This window comes from Leptonotus elevatus, chromosome 4 (assembly GCF_054856555.1).
Source record: "Leptonotus elevatus isolate MCC_2025b chromosome 4, RoL_Lele_1.0, whole genome shotgun sequence".
In the NCBI taxonomy this organism is placed as follows: domain Eukaryota; kingdom Metazoa; phylum Chordata; class Actinopteri; order Syngnathiformes; family Syngnathidae; genus Leptonotus; species Leptonotus elevatus.
Genome location: NC_141242.1, coordinates 1384560 through 1409286, shown reverse-complemented (window position 1 = coordinate 1409286; position 24727 = coordinate 1384560). Strand labels below are relative to the sequence as shown.

The following is a 24727-nucleotide window of genomic DNA, read 5'->3' as shown; positions in this document are numbered from 1 at the left end:
CATCGGCAGGCCACACCCACTTTCTTCAAAAAGTGGGTCTGGAAAAGCAGCCATAGACGGTGATTCGGCTCCGTCCGAAAACAGGACGGCCCAATCAAATTTGATTTGCGTGACGTCTTCGTGAGCAACGTCACTCTTCAAAGTTTTCCCCGCAACGACAACGTCATTCACTTCGGCTAGTAACCATGTTTGATTTTTACTCCGACTTCCAACGAGTCACTTTTCTGACGTCACGTCTGCTCTTCGCTCATTGGTTCAGACCACTGTCTTGTTAGCTCAGGTTTGCCCCGCCTCAGAAATGCCACTCACAAAAGCCGCGAGTGAGTCTGGATTTCCAGGCTACCCCTGCGCCCCCCAACCGCGCACCTCAACTCTCTGAAATGCAAACAACTGAGACAGACACACTCCACACTCGCACCCGTCGACGGGAACGCGCAACCGAGGGGCACAGGCAGAAGCGCAAGAATTGGGACGCGGCCAACATGTCGCAAATAGGAAACGGAAACAAAGCCGTTGTGTGAAAAGCAGGAAATTCAAAGTCCTGCCGCCTCCGTGGCATATACCTCATATAGACCTAAAAATGAAAACTATTGTATTTATTTAGTTTCCCAATAGGATTATGTAAACTATGCTTGTTTAGAAACACGTTTGATAACCTGTTTACGTTATAAGGTAAAATGTCCAATATACATATTGTATTGACATAATTTACGTACAAAAACATATATACAATTTTGTTAAAAAAAAAAAAGTGGAAAGATGTCTGTCAAACTTTTATGGTAACGCTGAGCGAGCGTAAACTGTGACGTAGTCATTCGGGAAACGATGCACATCCTTCGGCTGCGCTCGGCTTTTTCCGGCGACTCATTGTTGAGAGGAGTTGTGGACAAACAAACCGCGAGGAGGCCTTTTCTCTCCGGCGACATTTGCCTCGTTTCGAAGCCAACTTAGTCGTTTGTTTGATCTGTACATTAAGTGAAATGCTTTCTGAGTAGGGGAACCGAGTGCCTCCTCGGTGTTCCCCGTGGCTCTTCGGTTAAATTCGGCTCCCGTCGTGTCTTTCGCCGGAGAAATGGACGAAGCGGAGTCGGCGACGAAGGCGCTCGGGCTGGAGGATCCTCGCCGGCGGGCGGGCTCGGATACCGAGTCGGAGGCCGAAGTCTCCACGATGGCCGTGATGGCGGCGCCGGGAAACCTCGACATGGGAGCCGAAGCGATGCCGAACCCGGACGACGCCGAGTCGGCTTTTGCAGGCAAGGCGGCGAAGCAGCTCCGAGCTAGCAAAGCAAGCAAATAGGCGGGCAGGCAGGCCGCAACCTCGCGCCGCCGAGTGGCGCTAAAAATCAAAAGTTGAACCATTTCCTGGATAGTCACGCCATTTTTCAAAACATTAGACGCAGCACAAAAAAACAGATTACTACATTTTAATGGTGAGGTTTTGCTTAATCGTCAGTGAATAAAAGCATTTACACGCAACCTAAGTAAATTGTTGGTATAAGTATCACCAGACACCGTTTACTTTTTCGCTAATTTAAGTAAAACTGTACATTTACGCCGTAAAATAGAAGTTAAGAAGGAGTGCACTTAATTTTACGTTTTGTGATTTCTACAATTCGTCGGCGAACGAAGTAAACGGATTCATTCAAGAGTCATGCTTCAAAAACTTCCGACTTTTTGCTCCAAAATGTGCCCAACCAAACTCTATTTGCTTATTTGGTCATTGTCACTTCGTAGTAACTTTGTCTCCTAAAATCATCAAACAATGACCAGGAGTTTGATCATTTTCAATATTTTGTGATATCTACAGTTCATCGGCGTAATTAGTAAAAATGTCTAATCAAGATTTACCGCATGCAAGCGATTTTCTGCTGTGTAGAACCCCGTTCAATTACTCTGTAAATTGAATTTGGCAGTAAACCTGTAACTCCAAATCATCAAATACCGAGAAGTTTATTTATTTTCATGTTTCGTCATATCTACAGTTCATTTGGCATAATCGCTCAATGTTATTCAAATCCGGACTCATGAATAAACAAGTGCTTCTGTGTTTCCACTTGACAAAAAGCCAAACAATTTGCACAACAGAACTTTTATTCTTTTATTCAATAATTGTTTTTACTGTTTCTGAACGTTTCATGGTAACAGTTAATTGGCATCAATGGTAAATGGGATTCAAGTCAGATTCACCACAAACAAGTACTGCAGTGCTTTGCTGTTTGTACAAAAGTTGATTCACTAAACTCTGTTCTCGTGAAAAAAAAAAAAACTCACCTAAGCAGTAACCTCAGTTTAAGCCTCTCATTTCAACATTTCATGAGATCAAGAGTACGTAATGACGTAAATGGGATTCAAATCCAGATGAATTGTTGTATTAAAGCATTTTTTTAGTAGTCTGGTGACTTGGTGGGCTCGATGAAATCATCATTTTCATGTGATGTACTTTACAGTCGCCCCACAACAACAACAAGCACACAAGCTGCTGTGTGCGAATAATGAACTTGTTTCTGATTACGGGATGTCGTCCAGCAGACGTGTCCACGGTGGCGGTGGAAGACGTTCAGGCCGCAGACGACAATGTTTACACCTCACCGGTGGACGCGGTGGAAAATCTTCCGGAACATGTCTTGGTACGGTACAACAAACATCCAGTACATAGAAGTACGTCATCAAGGGTTTCTGTGGCTCATCAAAAAAACACTCAAAGCCATTAAATGGATTATGCTGAAATTAAGACCTTAAATGGCATTAAAAGCCATCAAATGCAATGTCCAGAGGCATTCAAAATGTAAATCCTATAGATCCAAAAAATATTGTTGTTCCTCCTCTACTTTACATGCAACATTGTGCAAAGGAGTCATTGTAATACATTTTAGCAATAATAAATATGATAAAAATGTATTTTAGGGACTGGTGACTAGTTTTTAAGTTACAGTCAACAAAATGGCCACAATTTGTTTCATGTTCCAAATACCAATTGCGCTGAATTTGAAAAGAAAAATGGACTTTTCTGTCACTGATGTCCAACATGAAACACTAATGCCATCTAGTGGCAGGAAATTAGCTCAACACAAATCAATGACTCAATGCTTCAAACTCCTTGTAACTGTTTAGAAGGAATGTAATGATGTACAAACGTCACAATGCAATAATTGTCAGTATTGTGGGGAGATTGACAATATAAAAAAATATGTAATAAAACTCATATTGGAATAAACAATATATGTGGCAATTTTAATATCGCAACATCGCCGTTATCGTTACATCCCTACTGTTTATTATATTTTCAACGTAAACTAATTTTATGAATTATTTACAATAAAATTACTCTAGCAACGAACTAAACCACGTTTGTATTTGGTAACCATGTTTGTCCATTTTTATTTTACAGTAATGAAAAAGAGAATGAAAAACTTGAAAGAATATTTTATTGCAACTTTAGCACAGATACAACATGCAATTAATTTGTGACGAATCGCAAATTAACAATGGAAATCATACCAATAATTGTGATTAAAAATTGTAATCGAACATTCAATATATAAAGAATATATGCTAGTGGTGCAACGGATCACAAAAGTCACGGTTCGGATCGGATCGCCGATTTGAGTCACAGATCAGATCGTGTTTTGGATCAGCAAAACAAAAAAAAGAAGGTAAATAGTACTTTGTCTTTATTTATTTGTAAAGCGCATTTTCTATTAAATTTAAAAATAATCTGATCAAAATGTCTAATATTGCCATTTGGGAACACAACTTTTAAGTGCAATATGAGGTAGAAACATTCTTATTTAATATGAACTCATATGTAAAAACATAAATTGTGTAAAATAAGTTGTGTTCCTATTATCTAAAAAGCGAAGTTTGACATTTTTAGTTGAAGGTTTTTCTTTTTTTAAATGGGCAGAAAGAAGTGTTTTATAAAATAAATTAAGACAAAGTTCTATTTATCTTCTTTTTTTTTTTAATAATGAAAAGACCTCAACGTCAATTTAAGACACATTTCCTTCCTTTAAACACGGAGAGTGAATGACAAAGTATGATTGGTCCAGAATATTGAAAAAGAGTTCAAGTTAGCCAGGTACCATTTGTCAAACTTACCAGCCGGCAACCAGACATCGTTGGTCATGCTAACAGTTAGCCGCTAGCCACTTACGTCGGAGACTTCCGTATCATACAATGACGGTGTAATTAAATAGCGGTTTCTTAGCGTCCTAAATTAGCGATTGAACATGAGTTTGGGATAGCGTTGTGTTGATCGCAACTAATCAACTACTAACTAGTAACTACTATCAACTAAAGAAACAAACGTCTCAAAGGGAAGTCAAGCTCGCCATCACGCCACGACGTGGGCGAACTTCAAAGTAAAAGTGTAATAAGGCTATTTGCATTGCTGTCAATGTATTACCGTATTTGGTCAACTTTGTTTTGAAGTTCGGCTCAGCGTGTTACGTTGAGTATGTTTCAGCTTCCTTGACATGTCACAATGGGATCGACTGTGAATTAACACTTTGTTTTGTTTTTTGTTTTCCCCGTGATCCGAACCGTGGGGCCTGATCGAACCGACCACGGATCAATGATGATCCGTTACGCCACTAATATACATATGTATGTTTGTATATATCATATGTGTGTGTTTGCGTGCGCTAGAGCGGAAGGAGCCCCCTGGAGCTGGCCGAGGGTTTGAGCAGTCAGAAGACCACGCTCATCGTGGTCCACACCGATTCCGCCGTCTCACGGCAAGACGCGCTTAAGTCCACGACCGCCATCTCAAGCGGTACAAAACACACTTTGGGGGGCGGGCTCTGTCTGAGTGTGTGCGTCTTTGTACCTGTGTCAATGTGCCAATGTGTGTGTGTGCATCTTTGTGAGTGTGTGTGTGTGTGACAAGCTGCCCTGTTTAAACGCTCAGGTTTGGTGACTCCGCCCACCCTGCTGACTCCGCCCCAGGACAAAGAGCCCGCCTCCAAGTACAACTGGGACCCGTCGGTGTACAACAACGAGCTGCCGGTTCGATGCCGCAACAGCAGCGGCGTCCTCTACAAAAACCGACTCGGCTCAGGTCAGCTGTTGCAACGCAACATTGTGGGAAGGGAAAACAACACAGTGGAGCAAGACTACATACTTTGTGGGGATGAAACACAACATTCAGGGCACACGTCACAAATGTTTTTATGTAAAACACAAGATTGTGGAAGTGTTACACGCAGTGTGTATACAACGCTACATTGTGGGTATGCTACATCACATGATGAGAACATTAAACAACATTGTGGGAAGACTACACAAGTGTGGCTATATAACTCTACATTATGTGCATACAAACCTTTTGTGTACCCACAATGTTGTGTTATATTACCACAATGTTGTATAATTATGCTAGAATACAAACACTACATAATGTTGTATAACAGTCCAAAATGTGTAAACAAATCCCACATTATGTTATAGGAGACCCACAATGTGGTATAATAATTGCACAATGTTGTGTAGTAAATTCACACATCATAGTGTATTGTACCCACAATGTGGTGTATTACTCCCACAATTTTGGTAAATGAAAACTAATGGTACAGTATTGTGTAGCGTAGTATACGGTACCCACAATGTTGTGTAGTAGTCACACAATATTGTTTAATAAATTCTCATACTATGGTGTAGAATACCCACAATGTTGTTTTCTTTACCCACAATATTGTATTGCATGACTACAACCTTGTAGTACAAAGTTATGTTGTATATTCACAATGCTGTGTTGTATATCCAGTTTATCCGCAATGTTGTTGTATGTCCGCAATGTTGTGTTGTATATTCACAATGTTGTCGTATATCAGCAATGTTGTGTCGTATATCCATAATGTTGTGTTTATTCGCAATGTTGTCATATATCCGCAATGTTGTGTCATATAGCCGCAATTTTGTCATATATCTACAATGTTGTGTTGTCGTATATTCACAATGTTATTGTTAATCCACAATGTTGTGTATTGACATTGTGGATTAACAACATTGTTGTATATCCACAATGTTGTGCTCTATATCAGCAAAGTTGTTGTTGTTGTATATCCACAATGTTGTTGTTGTATGTCTGCAATATTGTGTCATGTATCCACAATTTTGTGTTGTATATTCCGCATTGTTGTTAACCCACAATGTTGTGTGTATTGACAACGTTGTTGTATATTCACAATGTTGTGCTGTATATCGGAAAAGTTGTTGTATATCCGCAATGTTGTGTCATATATCCACAATGTTGTGTCGTATATCCGCAATGTTGTCGTATATCCACAATGTTGTTGTATATCCACAATGTTGTTGTATATCCACAATGTTGTGTTGCGTACCCCCAATGTATGTTGTGTAGTTAATTAGAATTTCATGAAGCATTCCCGCAATGTTTTTCGTGTTCAGGCGGTAAAGGTCGTTGCATCAAACACGATCAGCGGTGGTTGACGCCCACAGAGTTTGAAGGTTTGGCCGGTCGCGCCAGCAGCAAAGACTGGAAGAGGAGCATCCGCTACGGGGGACGACCTCTGCTCTGCCTTATCCAGGTGTCAACACGTGGACTGTCCGTCCACTTGCGGTCCTCACGGGTCTAACATTTGGATCTCGTGTGTGTCCGTCCAGGACCGCGTCCTGAACCCTCACGCCGCCTCGTGTACGTGCGCAGCCTGTTGTGACGACATGGTCTTGGTGAGTCGCCGACAAATACCATCGGATTCGCCGCAATATCCCTCGATTGCAGTTGCGATGCGATATGACGCGATTCACTTTTCATCAGTCATCCAAGTGTGATCGAATTGACTCCAGTTTTGATACAATTCGCGCTAACTGCAAAACTGTTCACTCTGAGTGCGATTGAATATCGTGTGATTCACTGCGATTACAATGCGACTCATTCCGATTACAATGCGACTCATTTCTATGACGATTTAATATGATTCCATTCACTATAATCACAGAATGATTCACTTCAGCTGGGATTCAATCCAGTATGATTCATTTGAATTAAGGTTCAATACATTCCAATTATGATGTGATTCACAATTCAGTTTGATTCACTTACAAAACGATTCACTCTAATCAGAATATGATTCACTTCAATTGGGATTAAATCCAGTGTGATTCGCCGCAAATAAGGTTTGATTCATTCCAATTATGGCACAATTCAGTATGATGCGATTCATCACACTTACAAAACGATTCACTCTCTTTATGATATGATTTGCTCCAGTTGTAATTCGATTCCCCTCTATTACAATGAAATATGATTCATTCAATTCCCCCACGATTTCTGATTCTATATGATACGATTGACTCCGTATCCTCATTCTGCTCGCTGACATTTTTTCCTCACATATTTCTGTTCGAAGGATGGAGACTCCCTGGAAGCCGAGAACATCACGATGGTACGCTACAGCTCATTTTTACCATTTTGCAAATTACAAATCTCGTTGGCTTGTGTGAATGTTCCGAATGTTCTGTTCTTTTTGTCTTCAGAACGGTCCAGTGCGTCTTTTTGTCCCATACAAGAGAAGGCGGAGGGAGACGGATCCGCCGACCGCTCCCGCCAAAAAGGAAATCCCCGTGAGCAAGAACATCACGCTGAGCCCGGGAACTACGTGTGAGTCACGTGAGCCACGTCTGCTCCGTGATTGGCTGATTTCTCACACTCGGGTCTGGTCGTCCAAAGACGGTTTTCATGGTTCTCCTCCCGCAGTCACGGTGTCACCCATGGGCCAGATCACCCCGTCGGGCACGTTGACGTTCGAGCGCTCACCTGGTAGCGACACGGCCGCCGCCACTGCCGCCGCCATCATCTCGGACGCCTCAGTGCAGAGCGAAGTGTACGCTGACACAGCAGGTAGGCGTATCGGCGCATTACTTACTGGATGTCCAAATACAATATTGTCAGCTTCAGCCACCCGAGAACATTTAATAAACAACGAGACAAGGAAGGAAGACAAGAGACTTTGATTCTTTTTACTCGCGAGGAGAACTGACAGAGATGTCTACCCGTCGTGGATGCGCACTCCGCCCAGTCCTCGCAGATGTTGCTGCTCTAAAGGGGAGGGGTACACACAGCAGCTAGACAACTCGAACTAGACAAAGTGGTTGTGGGGGGGTGGAAAATTCCAATTTGACCTTCTGCCCCAACGACCTTGACCTTGAAGTGGGATCGGGCCACGACCTCATCCGATCATGCTGCCTGGTCGTCATTAGATCTCGGGAGGCGGCGGCCGTCTCACCTCGCTGAATGACGAGACGCCGTCGCCAAAGCCAATTCCACCGTCCATTTCATCATCTTTTTCCTCTTCAGCAAGCAGCTTGTCTTCTTACTTTGAGTCTTTCCTGTGTCTTCTCTTTGCGTCCTGGCAGTGTTGACGGCGTTACCGGCGTTGGCGCTGTGCCCCCAGGCCAAGATGACGGTGGCGTCCCCCTCGGCCTCGCTGGTGGGCACCCTGGAGGTGGGGCCCGTGACGGGGGCCGCCACGTTGGCGGTGGGCCCCCCGCTGTTGAGCAGCGTCCCCAAGAACGCCTGGCAGGCCTTGGAGGAAATGGCCAACACGCTCACGAGCAACGTGCAGCAGCTCAAAGCTCTGATAGAGCAGGCCAAGAGGGACAGCAAAGGACACAAGGAGGTGAAGGGACGTCAACGCACCACACGCCGTAGGATGATCACTCGTAACGTAACAAAACATGACAAGATAATCGTTTTCAAAACAACACGCTTAACAGTTGGCCCGATTATCAGTACGTGCGTCGCCATTTTAAGGGCACGGACCTCATTGACTTGTGTGTGTGTGTGTGTGTGTGTGTGTGTGTGTGTGTGTTCAGTGTGCCGTCAGTCAGTCCTTCCAGAACCAGATAACATTCCAGACAGCGGACGACATGCAAGCCAAACGGAGCACTGACATCGCTGAGGTCATCATCAATGTAGGTTTTCCAGGTTTGAAAAAAATATTCATAATACTTCAACGCCGTTTCCGCAAAAATGCTTTTAAAACCCAAAGAAAATGAAAAGATAGACGTGGTCCGCTGCAGCTTTTCCCAGACGGGCTTGCGCGCCCGATCGGCAGTCCTTCTTTTGTGAGCTGCTCAATCGCGCCTGCTGCCCTCCCAATCCATTTCTCGCCGTCTGGCGTCGTTTCCTCACCCACCCTCACTTTGCCAGTCGACATTTAATGACCCAGACAGCTGGCGAGAGAGTGTTGCGGTCTGATGAGACCAACAGGAGTTGAAATAATTTGGCGTCACGAATGTATATTTGTGGTCATCCCATTCGAATTTGTTGTTGACGTCGCTTGTGTTTTTGTCTTTGCAGCAGATGTGCGAGAACTGCGGCCGCGTGGCGCTGAGCGAGTGCACGGGCTGCCGGAAGGTCAACTACTGCTCCACTTTCTGCCAGAGGAAGGTGAGGGAGTGACTTGCTGCCGGGGCCGTTCCTTCCTCTCGCGGAAACCTCCGCCTTTCCATATTCTTCAGGAACGGACGGACGGTCGGGAGTCGCTTCTTGTCTGTTCCAATTCAATTAAAAACGCACTAAGAACAATTATACAACTTAAAATAGGAGATTTTCCATGACGCTGCGCTAGCATGCTCGCGACACAGCAAATATGATTGCTAGATCAACATTGTACGGTTTTTAAAAGTGGAAACGAATGAATGGCGGGCGACCAGGGGTCGAAATTCCCCATTGAAATGAATGGCGGGCGACCAGGGGTCGAAATCCCCCATTGAAATGAATGGCGGGCGACCAGGGGTCGAAATCCCCCATTGAAATGAATGGCGGGCGACCAGGGTTCGAAATCTCCCATTGAAATGAATGGCGGGCGACCAGGGGTCGAAATCCCCCATTGAAATGAATGGCGGGCGACCAGGGGTCGAAATCCCCCATTGGAATGAATGGCGGGCGACCAGGGGTCCGACTCCCCCATCGGCATGAATGGCGGGTAAGCGCACTTAGCGGTGAACATTTGCGAGACGAGTGGATTTCGCCAGCAATTTTAACGGTCACTGACAATTTTTCATGTCGCAAGGAAACGTTTTTCAAAATGTCCTTGCGACAAGAAAAAAAACACGAATACTGTTGGCGGCGTTTGCGACCTTGAAGAAACCCTGACGAGAAATCAACATTCGCTATCTCCGCAAACACTCCCAAACATTTGTGTAAACAAGTTGTTGTTTTTTTACTTTACTTTTTAGAAATAACTCAAATAATTCCATGACACAACTAACGGCCAGTCACCCAACACGCGTCGTAGATTCTCTTAACAGGTCGCCTGTTAATAATCCAGTCGCTAACCTGAGCTGATGTCACTCAAACCTCCTGACACGCACGTCACTCACCTGTCCAGGACCCGCCCTTTAAAGTCACACGCCCTTTAAAGTCACAGATACTACAGTGTACGTGAGGATGAAGATCCAAAGTGCACCTCCCATGATGCACATTGTTAAACAATGCCGAATCCATTTTTAGCCAATTAATCAGCAGGATAATCGGAAAAATCCTCAACCCTAAAAAGCTGCGAAATCCGACAAACGAGTACATTTTGCTCATCTGGCCGCTTTTCACACTTGCAGGACTGGCAAGACCATCAGAACGCCTGCTGCCAATCAGGAGTGGGTGGAGCCATCCCGGAGGACGAGCCAATGGCTTCCATCGGCATGGACAAAGTTAAGTGAGAGGGCGTGGCTGGACCCGCCCATTTGAATCCTCGCTTTCCTTTCGGCTTTTCCCGATCAAGACGAAAAACTGATCAGGACGTTTCGTGAAGGAAACGACGCGTGAAGAATATTTATTTTTAAACTTGATGATCTTTATGTTTGCTCATCATTTTCTTCGGTTATGCAATCTTTTTTTATACTTCATTTCTTTGACTTTTTGGGGGGTCAAAATCATTTGGACTTATTTTCAGTGTCTGCAACTTTGAGGATGTATAAACTTTGCTGTTGTTGTTGTTGTTTGGTACCAACATTAAACAGTCTCACCAAATATGAATTGATTCATTAAGACGAGAAGTTTCTTATTAAATTGTCCATGCATTCATAATTCATTTAACCTAATCAACATATTAATTTGATTTAAAAAAAAATATATATATATATGAGTTAGATAAATCCTAATTGAGTTTGTATTTAATATGATGAAATTATATTTTTAAGTATTAATGGACAAATTAATTAATTCACATTTAATTGATTATTATTGATTGATATTGATTATTTATTTTTATCTCATTTATTTCCATTTAGTACAAAAAACAATAATGGAATCAGACATTTAGTTAATAAATACAAATGCTATTTTTTTTTTAATCATATAAATTATTTGAAATTGCAGTAAAAAAAATTGAATGAAAATGTCACGGAATACATAAATAGTTTATGAAAAATATTTTTTAATGTATTTTGCAATGTCATTAATGGACATTGGACTTCAATTTGTTAATATTAAAATTAAAGTGCTTTCATTTTGGCATCCCCAACAAACATCCATAATGAAGTAAAAGGCTTTCACACAAAAATAAAGATAGGGTATTAATTAATATACAAAATCCAGTCAAAATAATAAAATTAAATTAAGACAAATCTGTCATAAAATAATTTCAATACAAAATAGTAATCATTTGACAATTTAATAAATTAAAAAAATATTTCACCTCAATAAATTTAGTGGCAAAAATTCTAATGTCTAAGAATATGTCCTATTTCTAAACCCCGCCCCCCTCCAAAGTTTATAGTAGTATGTTTTGTATTTAATGTATTTTGTTTTGTATGCACAGGAAGTGAACTCTTTCCGGCACTTTGCCGCTTGTCAGCTCAATTAAGGAAGCAAACCAGAAAGTTGCGTTGAATGCTTTTATTGTGAAAAGATGAACTTGACTTAGAAAACAGTACTTCTGCCGTCTTTGTCCCGCTTTGTTTCTTCAACTTCGGGCAGGAAGTCTTGCAAAGTAGCGAGCGCCGACAGGAAGTCATAGAAGCGTCCCCCGCTCAAACAAAGTCCTCCGATGGCGCTCATGCGGCGCGGCAGCGAAAGTGGCAGCAGCGGCGCAGGACGTTTTTGAAGAAGCGTCGGAACTCGGTGTTGAAGACGGTGTAGATGACGGGATTGAGCGCGCTGTTGACGTAACCCAACCACGTGGCCACGCTCATGACCACGGGCGGGATGTCGCACGCCTGGCAGCGAGCGCGCACGATGTGCAGCACGAAGAACGGCGTCCAGCACAACAAGAACACGCCTGGGACGACAAAGAGAAAACAAAGAGAAGAGGTCAGTTGGATGCGCGCAAATGTCATGAGGTCGCGTGACCTCGTGTCGTGACGTCACGCGACCTCATGTGGCGACGTCACGCGACCTCATGTAGCGACGTCACGCGACCTCATGTAGCGACGTCACGCGACCTCATGTAGCGACGTCACGCGACCTCATGTAGCGACGTCACGCGACCTCATGTGGCGACGTCACGCGACCTCGTGTGGCGACGTCGCGCGACCTCGTGTGGCGACGTCACGCGACCTCGTGTGGCGACGTCACGCGACCTCGTGTAGGGACGTCACGCGACCTCATGTGGCGACGTCACGCGACCTCGTGTGGCGACGTCACGCGACCTCATGTAGCGACGCCACGCGACCTCATGTAGCGACGTCACGCGACCTCATGTAGCGACGTCACGCGACCTCATGTAGCGACGTCACGCGACCTCATGTAGCGACGTCACGCGACCTCATGTAGCGACGTCACGCGACCTCATGTAGCGACGTCACGCGACCTCGTGTGGCGACGTCACGCGACCTCGTGTGGCGACGTCACGCGACCTCGTGTGGCGACGTCGCGCGACCTCGTGTGGCGACGTCACGCGACCTCGTGTGGCGACGTCACGCGACCTCGTGTAGGGACGTCACGCGACCTCGTGTGGCGACGTCACGCGACCTCGTGTGGCGACGTCACGCGACCTCGTGTGGCGACGCCACGCGACCTCATGTAGCGACGTCACGCGACCTCGTGTAGCGACGTCACGCGACCTCGTGTAGCGACGTCACGCGACCTCGTGTGGCGACGTCACGCGACCTCGTGTGGCGACGTCACGCGACCTCGTGTGGCGACGTCACGCGACCTCGTGTGGCGACGTCACGCGACCTCGTGTGGCGACGTCACGCGACCTCGTGTGGCGACGTCACGCGACCTCGTGTGACCTCGTGTGGCGACGTCACGCGACCTCATGTGGCGACGTCACGCGACCTCATGTGGCGACGTCACGCGACCTCATGTAGCGACGTCACGCGACCTCGTGTGGCGACATCACGCGACCTCGTGTGGTGACGTCGCGCGACCTCGTGTGGCGACGTCGCGCGACCTCGTGTAGCGACGTCACGCGACCTCGTGTGGCGACGTCACGCGACCTCATGTGGCGACGTCACGCGACCTCGTGTGGCGACGTCACGCGACCTCGTGTGGCGACGTCACGCGACCTCGTGTAGCGACTGTGAGGCAGACGGCTGCTTTCGACACAAAAAGTGTTCCTTTGTTCCATTCCTAACAAAAAAATCAGGGGGCGGCCATTTTGTCACTTGCTGTCGACTGAAGTTGACACACTGATCTGACTATATGACTGGATAGCCCATACGCGCCCGTCGTGCAAGACGTTGAAGCGACAGGGCGGCCATCTTGCTCCTCCCATCTCGCCAGCAGACTTCTGTATAAACTATACGGTGTACGTACAGATGAGACATATACAGCACGTAGGCAGTTATTCTAAGGGCGGGGGTGGTCACTATTCTTTAACTCATTCACTCGCAGCCATTTTCACAGAAGCAACCCACTTCGCTCCCGACTGTTTTACTGGATTTTGACCGATTTTGCAAGGCCCACAGAATATTGTGTTCTATTGCAATAAAAACATGGAAGCTACCAAAAGAAAGATGAGAGTCTCTTCTTTCATCAGGAAGAAAAAGCATTTGTGTCTGTTTCCGTTTTGTAGCAATTAGCATTAGAGCAGGGGTGTCAAACATACGGCCCTTAATGAGCTTCTTTCTTTTTTTTTTAACATGGCCCCTGGTTGATCTCTTATACTCTTCTTTTTTGTAATAATTACCATTTCTTCAACTGTTCTTTGCAGTTGAGAGGCAGCTTCAAAGTATGTTCTAGCATATAAAAAAAAACACACACACACACACATAAAAACGTATAAATACGTCTTTGGGCATTTAAAATAGAACATATTTATACGGTTTTTGGAGCAAATGAGTAAACATGTAAAAAAATTAACAAGTGGACAGTATGTGCTGCTTTGAAGACCCCCTTTTTCTTATATTGTACTTTTTAATAACATAAATTGTGTAACGTAAAGTACAAAAACATTTTTTTTGCCTGAACTCAAAATTTCAAGGCAACAAACTTCACTCCATTTTTAAGTTGGCCAATTCAACAAAACATTGAAAGTTTTGCTGTTGTGAAAATTGGCGTGGTAGGGCGCCCCCGGCCTAAAGTGGCATGCGGGGGGGGGGCTCCAATGTGACATTGAAAGGCAGAATGTTGCCGCTTTGGCTTCGTACCCCCGATGCGAGTTTGGGAATGTTTCACACTGGCGCTCACATCTGAGCAGCTTTTACGAGGTAATTGGCTTTCGGGGTTAAGGCGCTGCGGGATTAGCCGCTGTGTGCTAAAGGGAAGCACTTCTACGCATTAGCGCCGCGCTAGCCGCTATTAATAGCCGCAACTTTTCCCGCTGACTTGTCACCTTAACACGCAACGGCGTAAAGATGGCGGCACGACGCGGGTGAGGTACTGCGTGAAAGGGGCTTTACACACAAACGCCGTCCCGCTTCTGTTACGGCTCTGAGACGAGCTGGAAATTTGTAATTTTTTCGCCACCTCTAATACAATTTGGCAATACAGACAGCGTGAAAGGGGCAAACACTATCCCGCCTTTGTTAGAAATAACCACTGTCAATGTGGAAAAAATAACAGTGATATGTGAAAGTGTCAAATAATAACACTATGAGAGTTAAATATTCACTTCCGATTTTACTGATGCGACCCAAACCGCCGTCGTTTTTTCGTATCGGTGCTTACTTGGGGTGTGCCAAAAAAATCGATTCTCATAAGAGTCGCGATTCTCATTTAGTACGATTCAGAATCGATTTTAAATGTCCACAAATGGATTTCATTTCAATTATTTTATACTGTCTTGCCCTTGTTTGTTTGTACCTTTATTGGGAGTGCTGTTCATGTTGTGCCCGGTTTGGCCACTTAGGGGCAGTGTGGTTCCGCGGGTTCTGATACACTGTTAAGTTGTAGCCACGTTAGAGAGTGGAAGGAAAAAGTCACAATCAAGTTATGCTAATAAAAGTTGGGTTTTTTTGCAGCGTAGGAAGAGCAGATGGCGGCGAGTCATGTTAAGATGCTTCTCTGACATTCCTGACGCGTTTTGTGTGAATATCGTGTGTGAGTGATAAAAGTGCCGCGAGTAGCGCGCTAATTAGCATTAGCGAGTCCGACTGGAGCAGATCATGACGATTCTTTGCACATCTCTAAATTGAAGCAAAAAATCGTTTTGAATCGAAAATCGAATCAGACCCGAAGATCGTATTTTGAATCGCGAGACGGTCAAAGATTCCCACCCTCGGGGCGCTTACCTACGACCACGGGCAGCACCTTCATGGCCTTCCTCTCGCGGTTGTTGATCTTGGCTGTGCTCTTACGTCGAGGCTGCGGGTTGAACTTCACGTCGGCGAAGCTGACCGTCGGCACGCGTCCCGACGGCGGGATTTCGACGGCGGCGGCGGCGGCGGCGGCGGCGGCTTGGACGGCCGGCTCCCTCTCGATGACGGGCGGCAAAAGCGGCGGCAGGAGCGAGGCGGCGTTGGCCTGGCGCAACTTGCGGCAGGCCTGGATGCTGCTCCTCAGCTTGGCCTTCCGCGCCTCCTCCCAGCGGCGCAGGCCGCGGAAAATGCCGCAGTAGAGCAGCAGCATGGCGGGACACGGGATGAAGAAGGAGCACACGGACGAGTACAGCACGTAGTCGGCGTTCTCCAGCTTGCACTCGCCGGGGCGCCGGCCCGCCACCTGGTTGACGCCCAGCATGACGGGAGAGGCCACCGCCAAGGCCAGGATCCACGTGGCCGACAGCAGGACGGCCTGCCGCAGGTCCACGTGCTTCCGGTTGTAGTTGAGCGGGATCAGCACCGCGATGAACCTGACGATCAAAAGATCACAATCACACCTGAACATGACCCCCCGTGACCCCAGCAACCCCCCGTGACCCCAGCAACCCCCCGTGACCCCAGCAACCCCCCGTGACCCCAGCAACCCCCCGTGAACCCAGCAACCCCCCGTGACCCCAGCAACCCCCCCGTGACCCCAGCAACCCCCCATGACCCCAGCAACCCCCCGTGACCCCAGCAACCCCCCATGACCCCAGCAACCCCCCGTGACCCCAGCAACCCCCCGTGACCCCAGCAACCCCCCCGTGACCCCAGCAACCCCCCATGACCCCAGCAACCCCCCGTGACCCCAGCAACCCCCCATGACCCCAGCAACCCCCGTGACCCCAGCAACCCCCCGTGACCCCAGCAACCCCCCATGACCCCAGCAACCCCCCGTGACCCCAGCAACCCCCCGTGACCCCAGCAACCCCCCGTGACCCCAGCAACCCCCCGTGACCCCAGCAACCCCCCCGTGACCCCAGCAACCCCCCATGACCCCAGCAACCCCCCGTGACCCCAGCAACCCCCCATGACCCCAGCAACCCCCCGTGACCCCAGCAACCCCCCATGACCCCAGCAACCCCCCGTGACCCCAGCAACCCCCCGTGACCCCAGCAACCCCCCCGTGACCCCAGCAACCCCCCATGACCCCAGCAACCCCCCGTGACCCCAGCAACCCCCCGTGACCCCAGCAACCCCCCATGACCCCAGCAACCCCCCGTGACCCCAGCAACCCCCCGTGACCCCAGCAACCCCCCGTGACCCCAGCCACTAACAAGAGCAGTCTGCTCAGGAAATGTATTCATATATATATATATATAATTTTTTGTGATGGGGCTTTTTAATTTTATTCGAGGGAGGTATCCATTTTTCATTTTATTTGCAGAAGACATTTTTTGTTGTATTTGAGGAAATCCTCTATTTTAAAACTTATTTTAGCGATATGTTTATTTATCTTAAGAGGTTGGTGCATTGAGCAAATTTCACAGCTGCTGTACTTTTTCTTGACAGGACCACTCATACAATGGCGGTTAGCACATTGTCAATGCTATTTTCATGATCCCGTCTATGGCTTTTCCCATTATGTGTTAGCAATAAGCTAGTGGAAGGTTTTCAAAAACGGCGTCATTCGCTTTTGTTATGTTTCGTTTGACAGCAAACTCGTAAGTCAAGGCAACAACAAGACGGCTCGCTTGTGGGGGAAACTCGCCAAGTGGCCTCGCTCGCATCTCAAGGCGCCGCCGTGTAAACAACGTGACTGTGCGGTCCGCGTGCGCGTGCGCGCGCGCGCGTACCTGTCGACGCTGATGGCGCACAGGTTGAAGATGGAGGCGGTGCACAACATGACGTCCATGCTCATCAGGCCGTCGCACACGCCCGCGCTCAGCGTCCACACGCCGTCCTGGAACTGCAACACGCACGCACGCACGCACGCACGCACGGTGAGAGGATGCAACACGCATGGCAATAACTGGCCGCTACATTAGGTACACCAGCAAAAAAAAAAAAAAAGCTTTACAAAAAAGGGGACAAAAATCTTGTGTCACTTTTTTTTATGTTTCTTTATCTTCACATATAATCCCAAAAAAAATTAAATACACACTTGCGCATACCTTAAATCATATTTAAGCACATAATTTGTCATTGTGGAGCCAGCAAATGTAACTCAACAAAGCATGTCCCAAAAGGACACTTGCTGCATTTCAAAGGACTTCGTGACGTCTTTCTCCTGCCGTTGACCTCAAAATGGCGACTTTTGCTCAATAATGACAACAATTACCGCCATAAACACCAAATGGAATGACTCGTGGCCTGAAATTAAATGACACGCGTCCCTCTGCTTGAAGGCTTTGACTTGAAACGGACATAAATATTTTAGCTGCAGAGATCCGGACACAAACAAAAGGCAATGTTGTTACATTTACCGGCTTTCCGTTTGCTAAAAGTGCATAAAATGTCTTCTTTTTTTTTTTACATCAACTTTTGGTACAAATCCAGTTTCATTCCTTAAAGTTGCTATAAATGAAACAACAAACTACAAGATTTACAAATCTACCAAAATGAATCTTCTCACAAGGAGTGGTTAACTTCTTTTTACACTTGTACAACCGTTATGATTGTTCAAATGTGATTAAATAAACCTTTTATAACGTGGCAGGAAGAAACAATTCTACATTTTACAGGTCCTTTTTTATGTTTAATGTTTTTATATTTTCAGATATTAAAAAAGTAATGGGAAAAATTCAATTAATAAAAGAAAAGAAAAAAATCTGAATAAATGTTTTTTTTTAATTAATAAAAATTTCTAAACAAAATTTTCAGGATTTATCTTTTAATTTTCAAAACAAATGACAAAAAAAAACGTTTCAGACAGAATTTGGGTGGAAATATTTAAATTGTTAATTGTACAAAAATGTGTATTCAATATTTTCAAACAGAATTTGGAAGTAATCTGATAAAATTATAGAATGTAATACTGTAGTAAAATACCAAAAAAGATGATTTAATTTGGGTAGAATATATATTTTTTTAACTAAAAACTAATATTTCGGGGGTTGATATTATAAAATTACACTAACAATAATATTTTATATTAAAATATAAGTGTAATTTGTATTATTGTAATTGAAAATATAAGGATATCGTAATTGGTATCAGCTGGCATCGACTTTATTTTAAGGTATCGGGCACTCGTGTAGGCATACCAATACCAGACCACTGATACTTAAGGGAAAAAAAGACTTTTAAGTCATCCTCGGCACATCGAGGCGAATCCTCTGCGTGACAGAAAAAGGTCTTGTTCACGATTTTTTTGTCATGTTAAATTAAATTTGATGTTTCGGCTACGAGTGATATTGGTATCACTGAGTGAACTTTTTTTTTGGGGGGGGGAGGGAGGGGGTGACGTCACCTCAGAGTAGACAAAGAGGGGCAGCACGAGCACGGCCAGCAGCAGGTCGGCCACCGCCAGGCTGACGATGAAGTAGTTTGTGGTGGTCTTGAGGGCTTTCTCGGTCAGCACGCTGACGCACACGAGCGCGTTTCCGCCCACGATCGCCACGATCAGCAGCACGCCCAGCACCAGAGCCGCCACGTTGTGCCCCCGCACCGGCGCGGACGGAGAGAGAGAGGAGGGCGCCCCCCCGGGGGTGGCCTCGTTGCCCGTCATCTCCATCCTCTCGAACCGCGGCCCCCCAGCCCCCGCCGCGGGCTCTCATGAAGGACGGCGCGGGTGCTGCCGGGTCCGCATGCCCCGCCGCAGGGAAAAAAAAATGCCGCCTTACTTGATGGCTAACCGAAGCAAAAGTGTCCTTATTGAAGAGCGGCCGATGTTGTGGAAAAGCAACATTGTGACTGCGGGGGAGGAGAAAGAAGAAAAGAACAAAGTTGACGAAAAGCTCCGGAAGTGTCCCGATGCCAGCGCGGCGAAAGTGTCCGACGGAAGGTGCGCTCGCACGGCTCGGACCTTTGCTGCCCTGGCGGCCAAATTAGAGCATTAAAGCCGCTTAAAGGGCTGCGCTTCACCGCCGTGTCCTTCGGTTCACTCACAGTGCGCATGCGCGCGCAAAACGAAACCAGCTCAGGTCACGTGCGTTGTAATGAACTTCTTGAGCTTCTTTCAAACGTGAATTTATTCGTAGACAACATTAACAAACTGGTACACGCTTAGAACTATACTGCGTCAAAATAAAAGAACCCAATCTCTGCTGCAAAAGGTTTTTGACCCGCTGCTCTCATGAGGTCAACCTTTAAGTGCCGTGACGACTAATTCGTGTCGAACTTTCTCTAGGAGTGTTTCAAGTCTTTGCTGAAGACAATAATTTTTGTCTTAAACTTGTGCTGCATTCGAGCATGGTCGGAAGTCGGACATATCCGAGTTGTTTTTTTTCTCCAGTCTCCGACCTAAAAACGTTCGAGGCGAAAGTATACAACCCAAATGGCGGATAGTGATAAATTGTTTGTTTATTTTGGTCCTGGACAAACTTGTCTTCTCGCAATTTTGCTTCATGTATTGTTTTTATCTGATCTCCTCAGCATTTCATACATCATTTCACCGTATAATTTCATGCAGGGAAATATCGTCACGTGGGTTGTGTGACGTGGAATGATGTCGATTTTGTTTATGAATGAAGAAAGCTATCTAGTTTTATACTCCAGTAAATTCGCGGTATGTGTTTCCAAAGGGGTCGCCGTTGTACAGTGACGTCACGATGGTAGTGCGTCGATGATGTCAGGGTCTTTTTTTTTCTGACTTCGCAAGTGGGATTTCCGATTGGTTTGACTCGTCAAATGCCTCGATTGTTTGTAATTGTATATTTGTTCAATTAAAAGAAAAAAAAGAGTGGGATTTCCGAGTTCAAAGGGGGCGTTCCCGTACACACTTCCTGGTTTGAAGTCGGAAAAGTCCGACTTCCGACCAGCCTCGAATGCAGCATTCATTTAAAAGGAGCAACAGTGCCACCCGGTGGACATTGTTGTGTGTGTTCAGCCTCGTGATTGCAACAGGTGCGCGCCAGTCACCAGGAAACGTTTGGAAGGCAAACTTTTGTGAAGCACAACTCCTGGATTTTAAGGCTTGATGATCAAACAAAGTATCCCAAAGTCATAAATCATTTATGACAGCGCTTTGACATTTGGACGAATTCATGCACGAGCAACACAAAAACATTATTTCACGCGTGACGTGCAGAGTGGAAAGCAAGCGAAGTCAATGAAAAGTAAGTGCGACGAAGTTGTGGCGTTTGGAAGCGCGGAATTGGTTTGGATTGTTATTCAATGTTGACTGTTGATGTTGTTGCGAATTCGACATTCGTGTTCGTAAGAAACGCGCATTTGCATGCGCTTGTATTGTTTTGTTGGTGTTTCAAGTGGCGTTCAAAGGGAGTTGTGTGCCTGTACGTGGTCGTGGTTACTTATGAAGTTGTACATGTGTCTTGAAAGTTCTCCTACAAATGGTTTTTTTTGCACCTGTGGTTTTCTTCCGACATTATTATTCTGCTTTAAAAAAAAAAAAAACACAAGTCAAACTTTGTGCTTTATTATATCAGAGCAACGTAACCCAATTCAAGTATTGGCATGAATGACCTTTCAGCTATTCATAAACTGCTTTAAAAAATATATTTTCATGTGAGGATATTTGTTTTGGCATGACATCAAATCCAACTTTTTTGTAATAGTGTTCCCTCGTTTTCCACTTTTTTTACATTTAAGAAATGTTTTAAGGCTCTAAAAGCCCTCACCACACATTTTATACACTTTTCTCATCGAGGCGTTTACATTTTCTCACATTATTCTTGTTTAAACACTCAATGTTCAAACCTTCATAATTTTTTTTATTATAAAATGGGTACATTGCTGTAAAAAAAAAAATGCATACAAAATCAGCAAAACATCGAGGCCGCAAAAAGTGAACCGGGTTATTGCGAGGGAAAACAGTATTTTCATTTGCGATTCGAATATGACTACATTTTTAAAAACGATTCAAATACATAAAATATGACAAAGTAGTCAAATTATTTGGACTTTATTGCATCATAACATCGCGTGCGTGTGACATTCATACAAAATACTGTCTCTTTTTTTTTGGGACACAATTGAATGTCGCACAAGCAAACAAACAAAAATCAAGACGACCACATGACATCACCCAGCAGGAAGTGAGGTCTGAGCAGTTCCAGGATGGGACCGCGGGGGGCGCCGGCGAGGCAGTGGGCCTCGTCGGCGTTCAGGCCGCGGGAGCGAAGTGTTGCCAGGGTGTCGCCGAAGTGTCGCCGCCCGCCGTGTGCCGTCATCACCAAAACGCTGACGGGACTGTCCAGGACGCCGAAACGTCCCCGCATGGCGCCCAGCTGTGACCAGAAATGCTGGGGGGGGGAGGGTTCCAAAAGGGGGCTGATGTTAGCGGGTTAGCATGTAGCCCAGGGGTGGGCAAATTACGACCCCATGCAATTATTTTGCCTCTTTTTCACGACGTAGTAGGGAAGGAGTCAATTCTGACCAATCATGGCTCAGTTTGCTGACCAAACCCAGAAAACAGGTGAGCCATGATTGGTCGTTACCTACTTCCTCAGCACAGGTGATTTTAAAGGTATTAATTGTATACAAAAAAATAATGCAATTATCAAATTTAATTTTGGACAAAATACTAACTTTTTACTGCTGAAAACGAGTCAAGTATTCCTTTAACGCTTAGTTGTCATAATTTTCATCTTTACCTACAAAATGATGAATTAAAACATAAGCGAAACTTTTAATTGATTCATTCACGTACCACTAGAGGGAGTCCACGTACCACACTTTGAGAATCACAGTTAATACGCCTTTGGATTTACATTATTAAATAATTGGTCAGCTGATTCATTATAAATACAATTTTAAAAATAGGTTCAACTTTACATACACCGCATATTGATTTGAATTTATTTGTATTTTTTGTCGAAAAAAATAACTCGCACCTGCGCTGCTGGCGTGGACTTGGCAGTTGTTGTTGTGGTGATGATGTCATCGCCGCACAGCAAAACTCTGAGTTGCTCCGACGGACTCGACCAAGTTTGACGGCCCAACAGCGCCGACAGGACGCCTGCGAGACCAATCAACAACATCAGACCTCCGCCAAGGCACAAATGTCAGATGTGTTGTGTTATGCGACTTTTTAGCAGAATGCGTTTTGTGTTTGGAAATGCAATTACTGTCAACTAAATGTAGAAAAATGCGCTCAATTATTTTTTTGTTTTTTTTACCGTTCTCATTCACACAGGGAGCTATTATAAACTTATTTGGATTGTCTAAGTAGTTAATAGAAAGTTTAGACAATTTAGACAAAAATAAAAGTGGAATAGCACATCAAAATTCTATAGGTTGTCGTGGCCAGTTTACTTGGGTGGCCCGCCCAAGTATTCACATGGTGTGGGAAACACTGGCGTGTGTATGTGGTCCTCTGGCGCCCCCAGCGGGACAACAAACCTCTTTGCGACGCCCGTGTTACTTCCTCCGGCTCCGAGGACAAGAACAGCTGCACTTGATTTTCAAGCAAACTCTCCACAAAGTCCTCGCGGCCCGAAAAACAGAAGCGGCTCACTTCCAGACCTGTCGGTGCAGCGGCAGCGATCGTCAAGGTCAACCGCACCGGAATCATTTTTTCTCTCCCCGCAGTGTGCCGGCGGCATACCGTAATGTTTGGCGCTGCTGACGATGCGAGCGCTTTGCCGCCGCCGCCGCTCGTCGGTGGTGACGAGAATCACGTCGAAAAGCAACGACTCGGCACAATTGGCCGCCACCAGCTGCCGATTCACGCTCCGCAGCGCCTACAAATGCAAATGACGGCGTTTTCTGCAATCTTTTTCTTTTGCGGCCTGCAAACTTTCAAACTCCTGCACTCGTATTTTCTCGCACCTGCATCAGCGGGTGGGCCACGCCCACGCCGAGCACGTCGCCGTTGTCGGCATCCTCCAACACGGCCGAGCAGGAGACGGCCACCACCAGCGCTTGCTCGGCGTCCTTCTGCAAGAACACATTGATTTCATTTTTAATAATAAAAACAACTTTTAAAAGCACCTGGAACAAAAAAAAAAAAATCTTTGTTAGCAAGTGTTTTGAAGAGGGCTGCAGCATACAATAAAGACGTATTTAATTATTAAATATGACATTTTTTTGGGGGGGGGGGTAATATATCGTGTATCAGCAGTTGGCTTGTCTGTTTTTGTATTTTCTGGAAAAAAAAAAGGGGGGGGGGGGTGGCCATTATTTTAGCAAGGTGACCATATTTGTTAAAACACATGTATTAACAATTATAACGGGTTTAAAAAAAACGTCTCAAGGGACCAAAGGACAGGATGCTTTATTTAAACTTATGAGTGGAATTAAATGCATCCAAATTAAATATTGTATAATTATATAAATTAAGACGTGTGTGTGCGTGTGTTAATGTTTGACTATAATGTAAATAAGCTATGAGTATTTTTGTATTGGCATAATTATTCATGTAAAACGGTGACCAAAAAAATACCGCCTATTTGTTCTAATTGCATGGGTAATAGTGGAATTCTGACTGTTCCTTTGTATCAAGTGTGATTTATTGTAAAAGATAAAGACAAAAATGCTATTTTTTCCCAAGTGTAGTTTGGCCACATAATGTTTTTGTTAAGTTTCCTACCTGCTTCACGTCAACGTTCACGATGGTGGAAACCATCTCCGCCTCCCTGGCGGCTTCTTTGCCGTCGAAGGCAGGTTAAAAATCAATTCAAATGAAAAAGTGGTCACCCACTCACTTTTTTAGGACCAAGTTGGAAATAAAATTAGAAAAAAAATCTGTCAGAAAAGTTGCTCCACAAACTGAAAAGTTCACTTCCGCCTTTTTTATTTTTTTGCCACCTCGTTGTCTTCCTCTTCGTGATTGGTGGATGACAAGCAGCTATTCACTACCGCCGCCTATTGGCTGACAATAAAAACAACCTTACTATTTGAAAAGAATCCAAAAGTGTTTTTTAATTCATTATTCATCATATCGTTCTACGTTACC

At 45.3% G+C, this 24727-nt stretch overlaps 3 protein-coding genes across 7 annotated transcripts; 1 reads left to right on the top strand and 2 right to left on the bottom strand.

Moving 5' to 3' along the window:
* Positions 1 to 878: 878 nt before the first annotated feature.
* On the top strand, positions 879 to 11003 carry deaf1 (DEAF1 transcription factor). Of its 5 annotated transcripts, none has more exons than XM_086074893.1 (13): positions 879 to 1253; positions 2530 to 2627; positions 4648 to 4774; positions 4910 to 5059; positions 6409 to 6548; positions 6625 to 6690; positions 7371 to 7406; positions 7498 to 7621; positions 7718 to 7861; positions 8377 to 8639; positions 8836 to 8934; positions 9326 to 9412; positions 10582 to 11003. In XM_086074893.1, the coding sequence occupies exons 1-13, from the start codon at positions 1073 to 1075 to the stop codon at positions 10681 to 10683; spliced, it is 1617 nt and encodes a 538-aa protein (XP_085931019.1). In that variant the 5' UTR covers positions 879 to 1072; the 3' UTR covers positions 10684 to 11003. The 5 variants fall into 5 exon arrangements, with proteins under 5 accessions (XP_085931019.1, XP_085931018.1, XP_085931017.1 ...); XM_086074892.1 differs by having other exon boundaries at positions 9323 to 9412; XM_086074891.1 differs by having other exon boundaries at positions 8836 to 8947.
* An 842-nt stretch (positions 11004 to 11845) lies between these two features.
* On the bottom strand, positions 11846 to 19827 carry LOC147174929 (D(4) dopamine receptor-like). The gene is made up of 4 exons (XM_086073535.1): positions 19121 to 19827; positions 17505 to 17617; positions 15640 to 16199; positions 11846 to 12242 (listed from the first exon to the last, which is right to left on the bottom strand). The coding sequence occupies exons 1-4, from the start codon at positions 19382 to 19384 to the stop codon at positions 12019 to 12021; spliced, it is 1161 nt and encodes a 386-aa protein (XP_085929661.1). The 5' UTR covers positions 19385 to 19827; the 3' UTR covers positions 11846 to 12018.
* Positions 19828 to 21717: 1890 nt separating this feature from the next.
* On the bottom strand, positions 21718 to 24584 carry LOC147174928 (cytosolic 5'-nucleotidase 1A-like). The gene is made up of 6 exons (XM_086073536.1): positions 24362 to 24584; positions 23602 to 23709; positions 23378 to 23513; positions 23173 to 23295; positions 22665 to 22789; positions 21718 to 22073 (listed from the first exon to the last, which is right to left on the bottom strand). The coding sequence occupies exons 1-6, from the start codon at positions 24395 to 24397 to the stop codon at positions 21834 to 21836; spliced, it is 768 nt and encodes a 255-aa protein (XP_085929662.1). The 5' UTR covers positions 24398 to 24584; the 3' UTR covers positions 21718 to 21833.
* Positions 24585 to 24727: the final 143 nt, after the last annotated feature.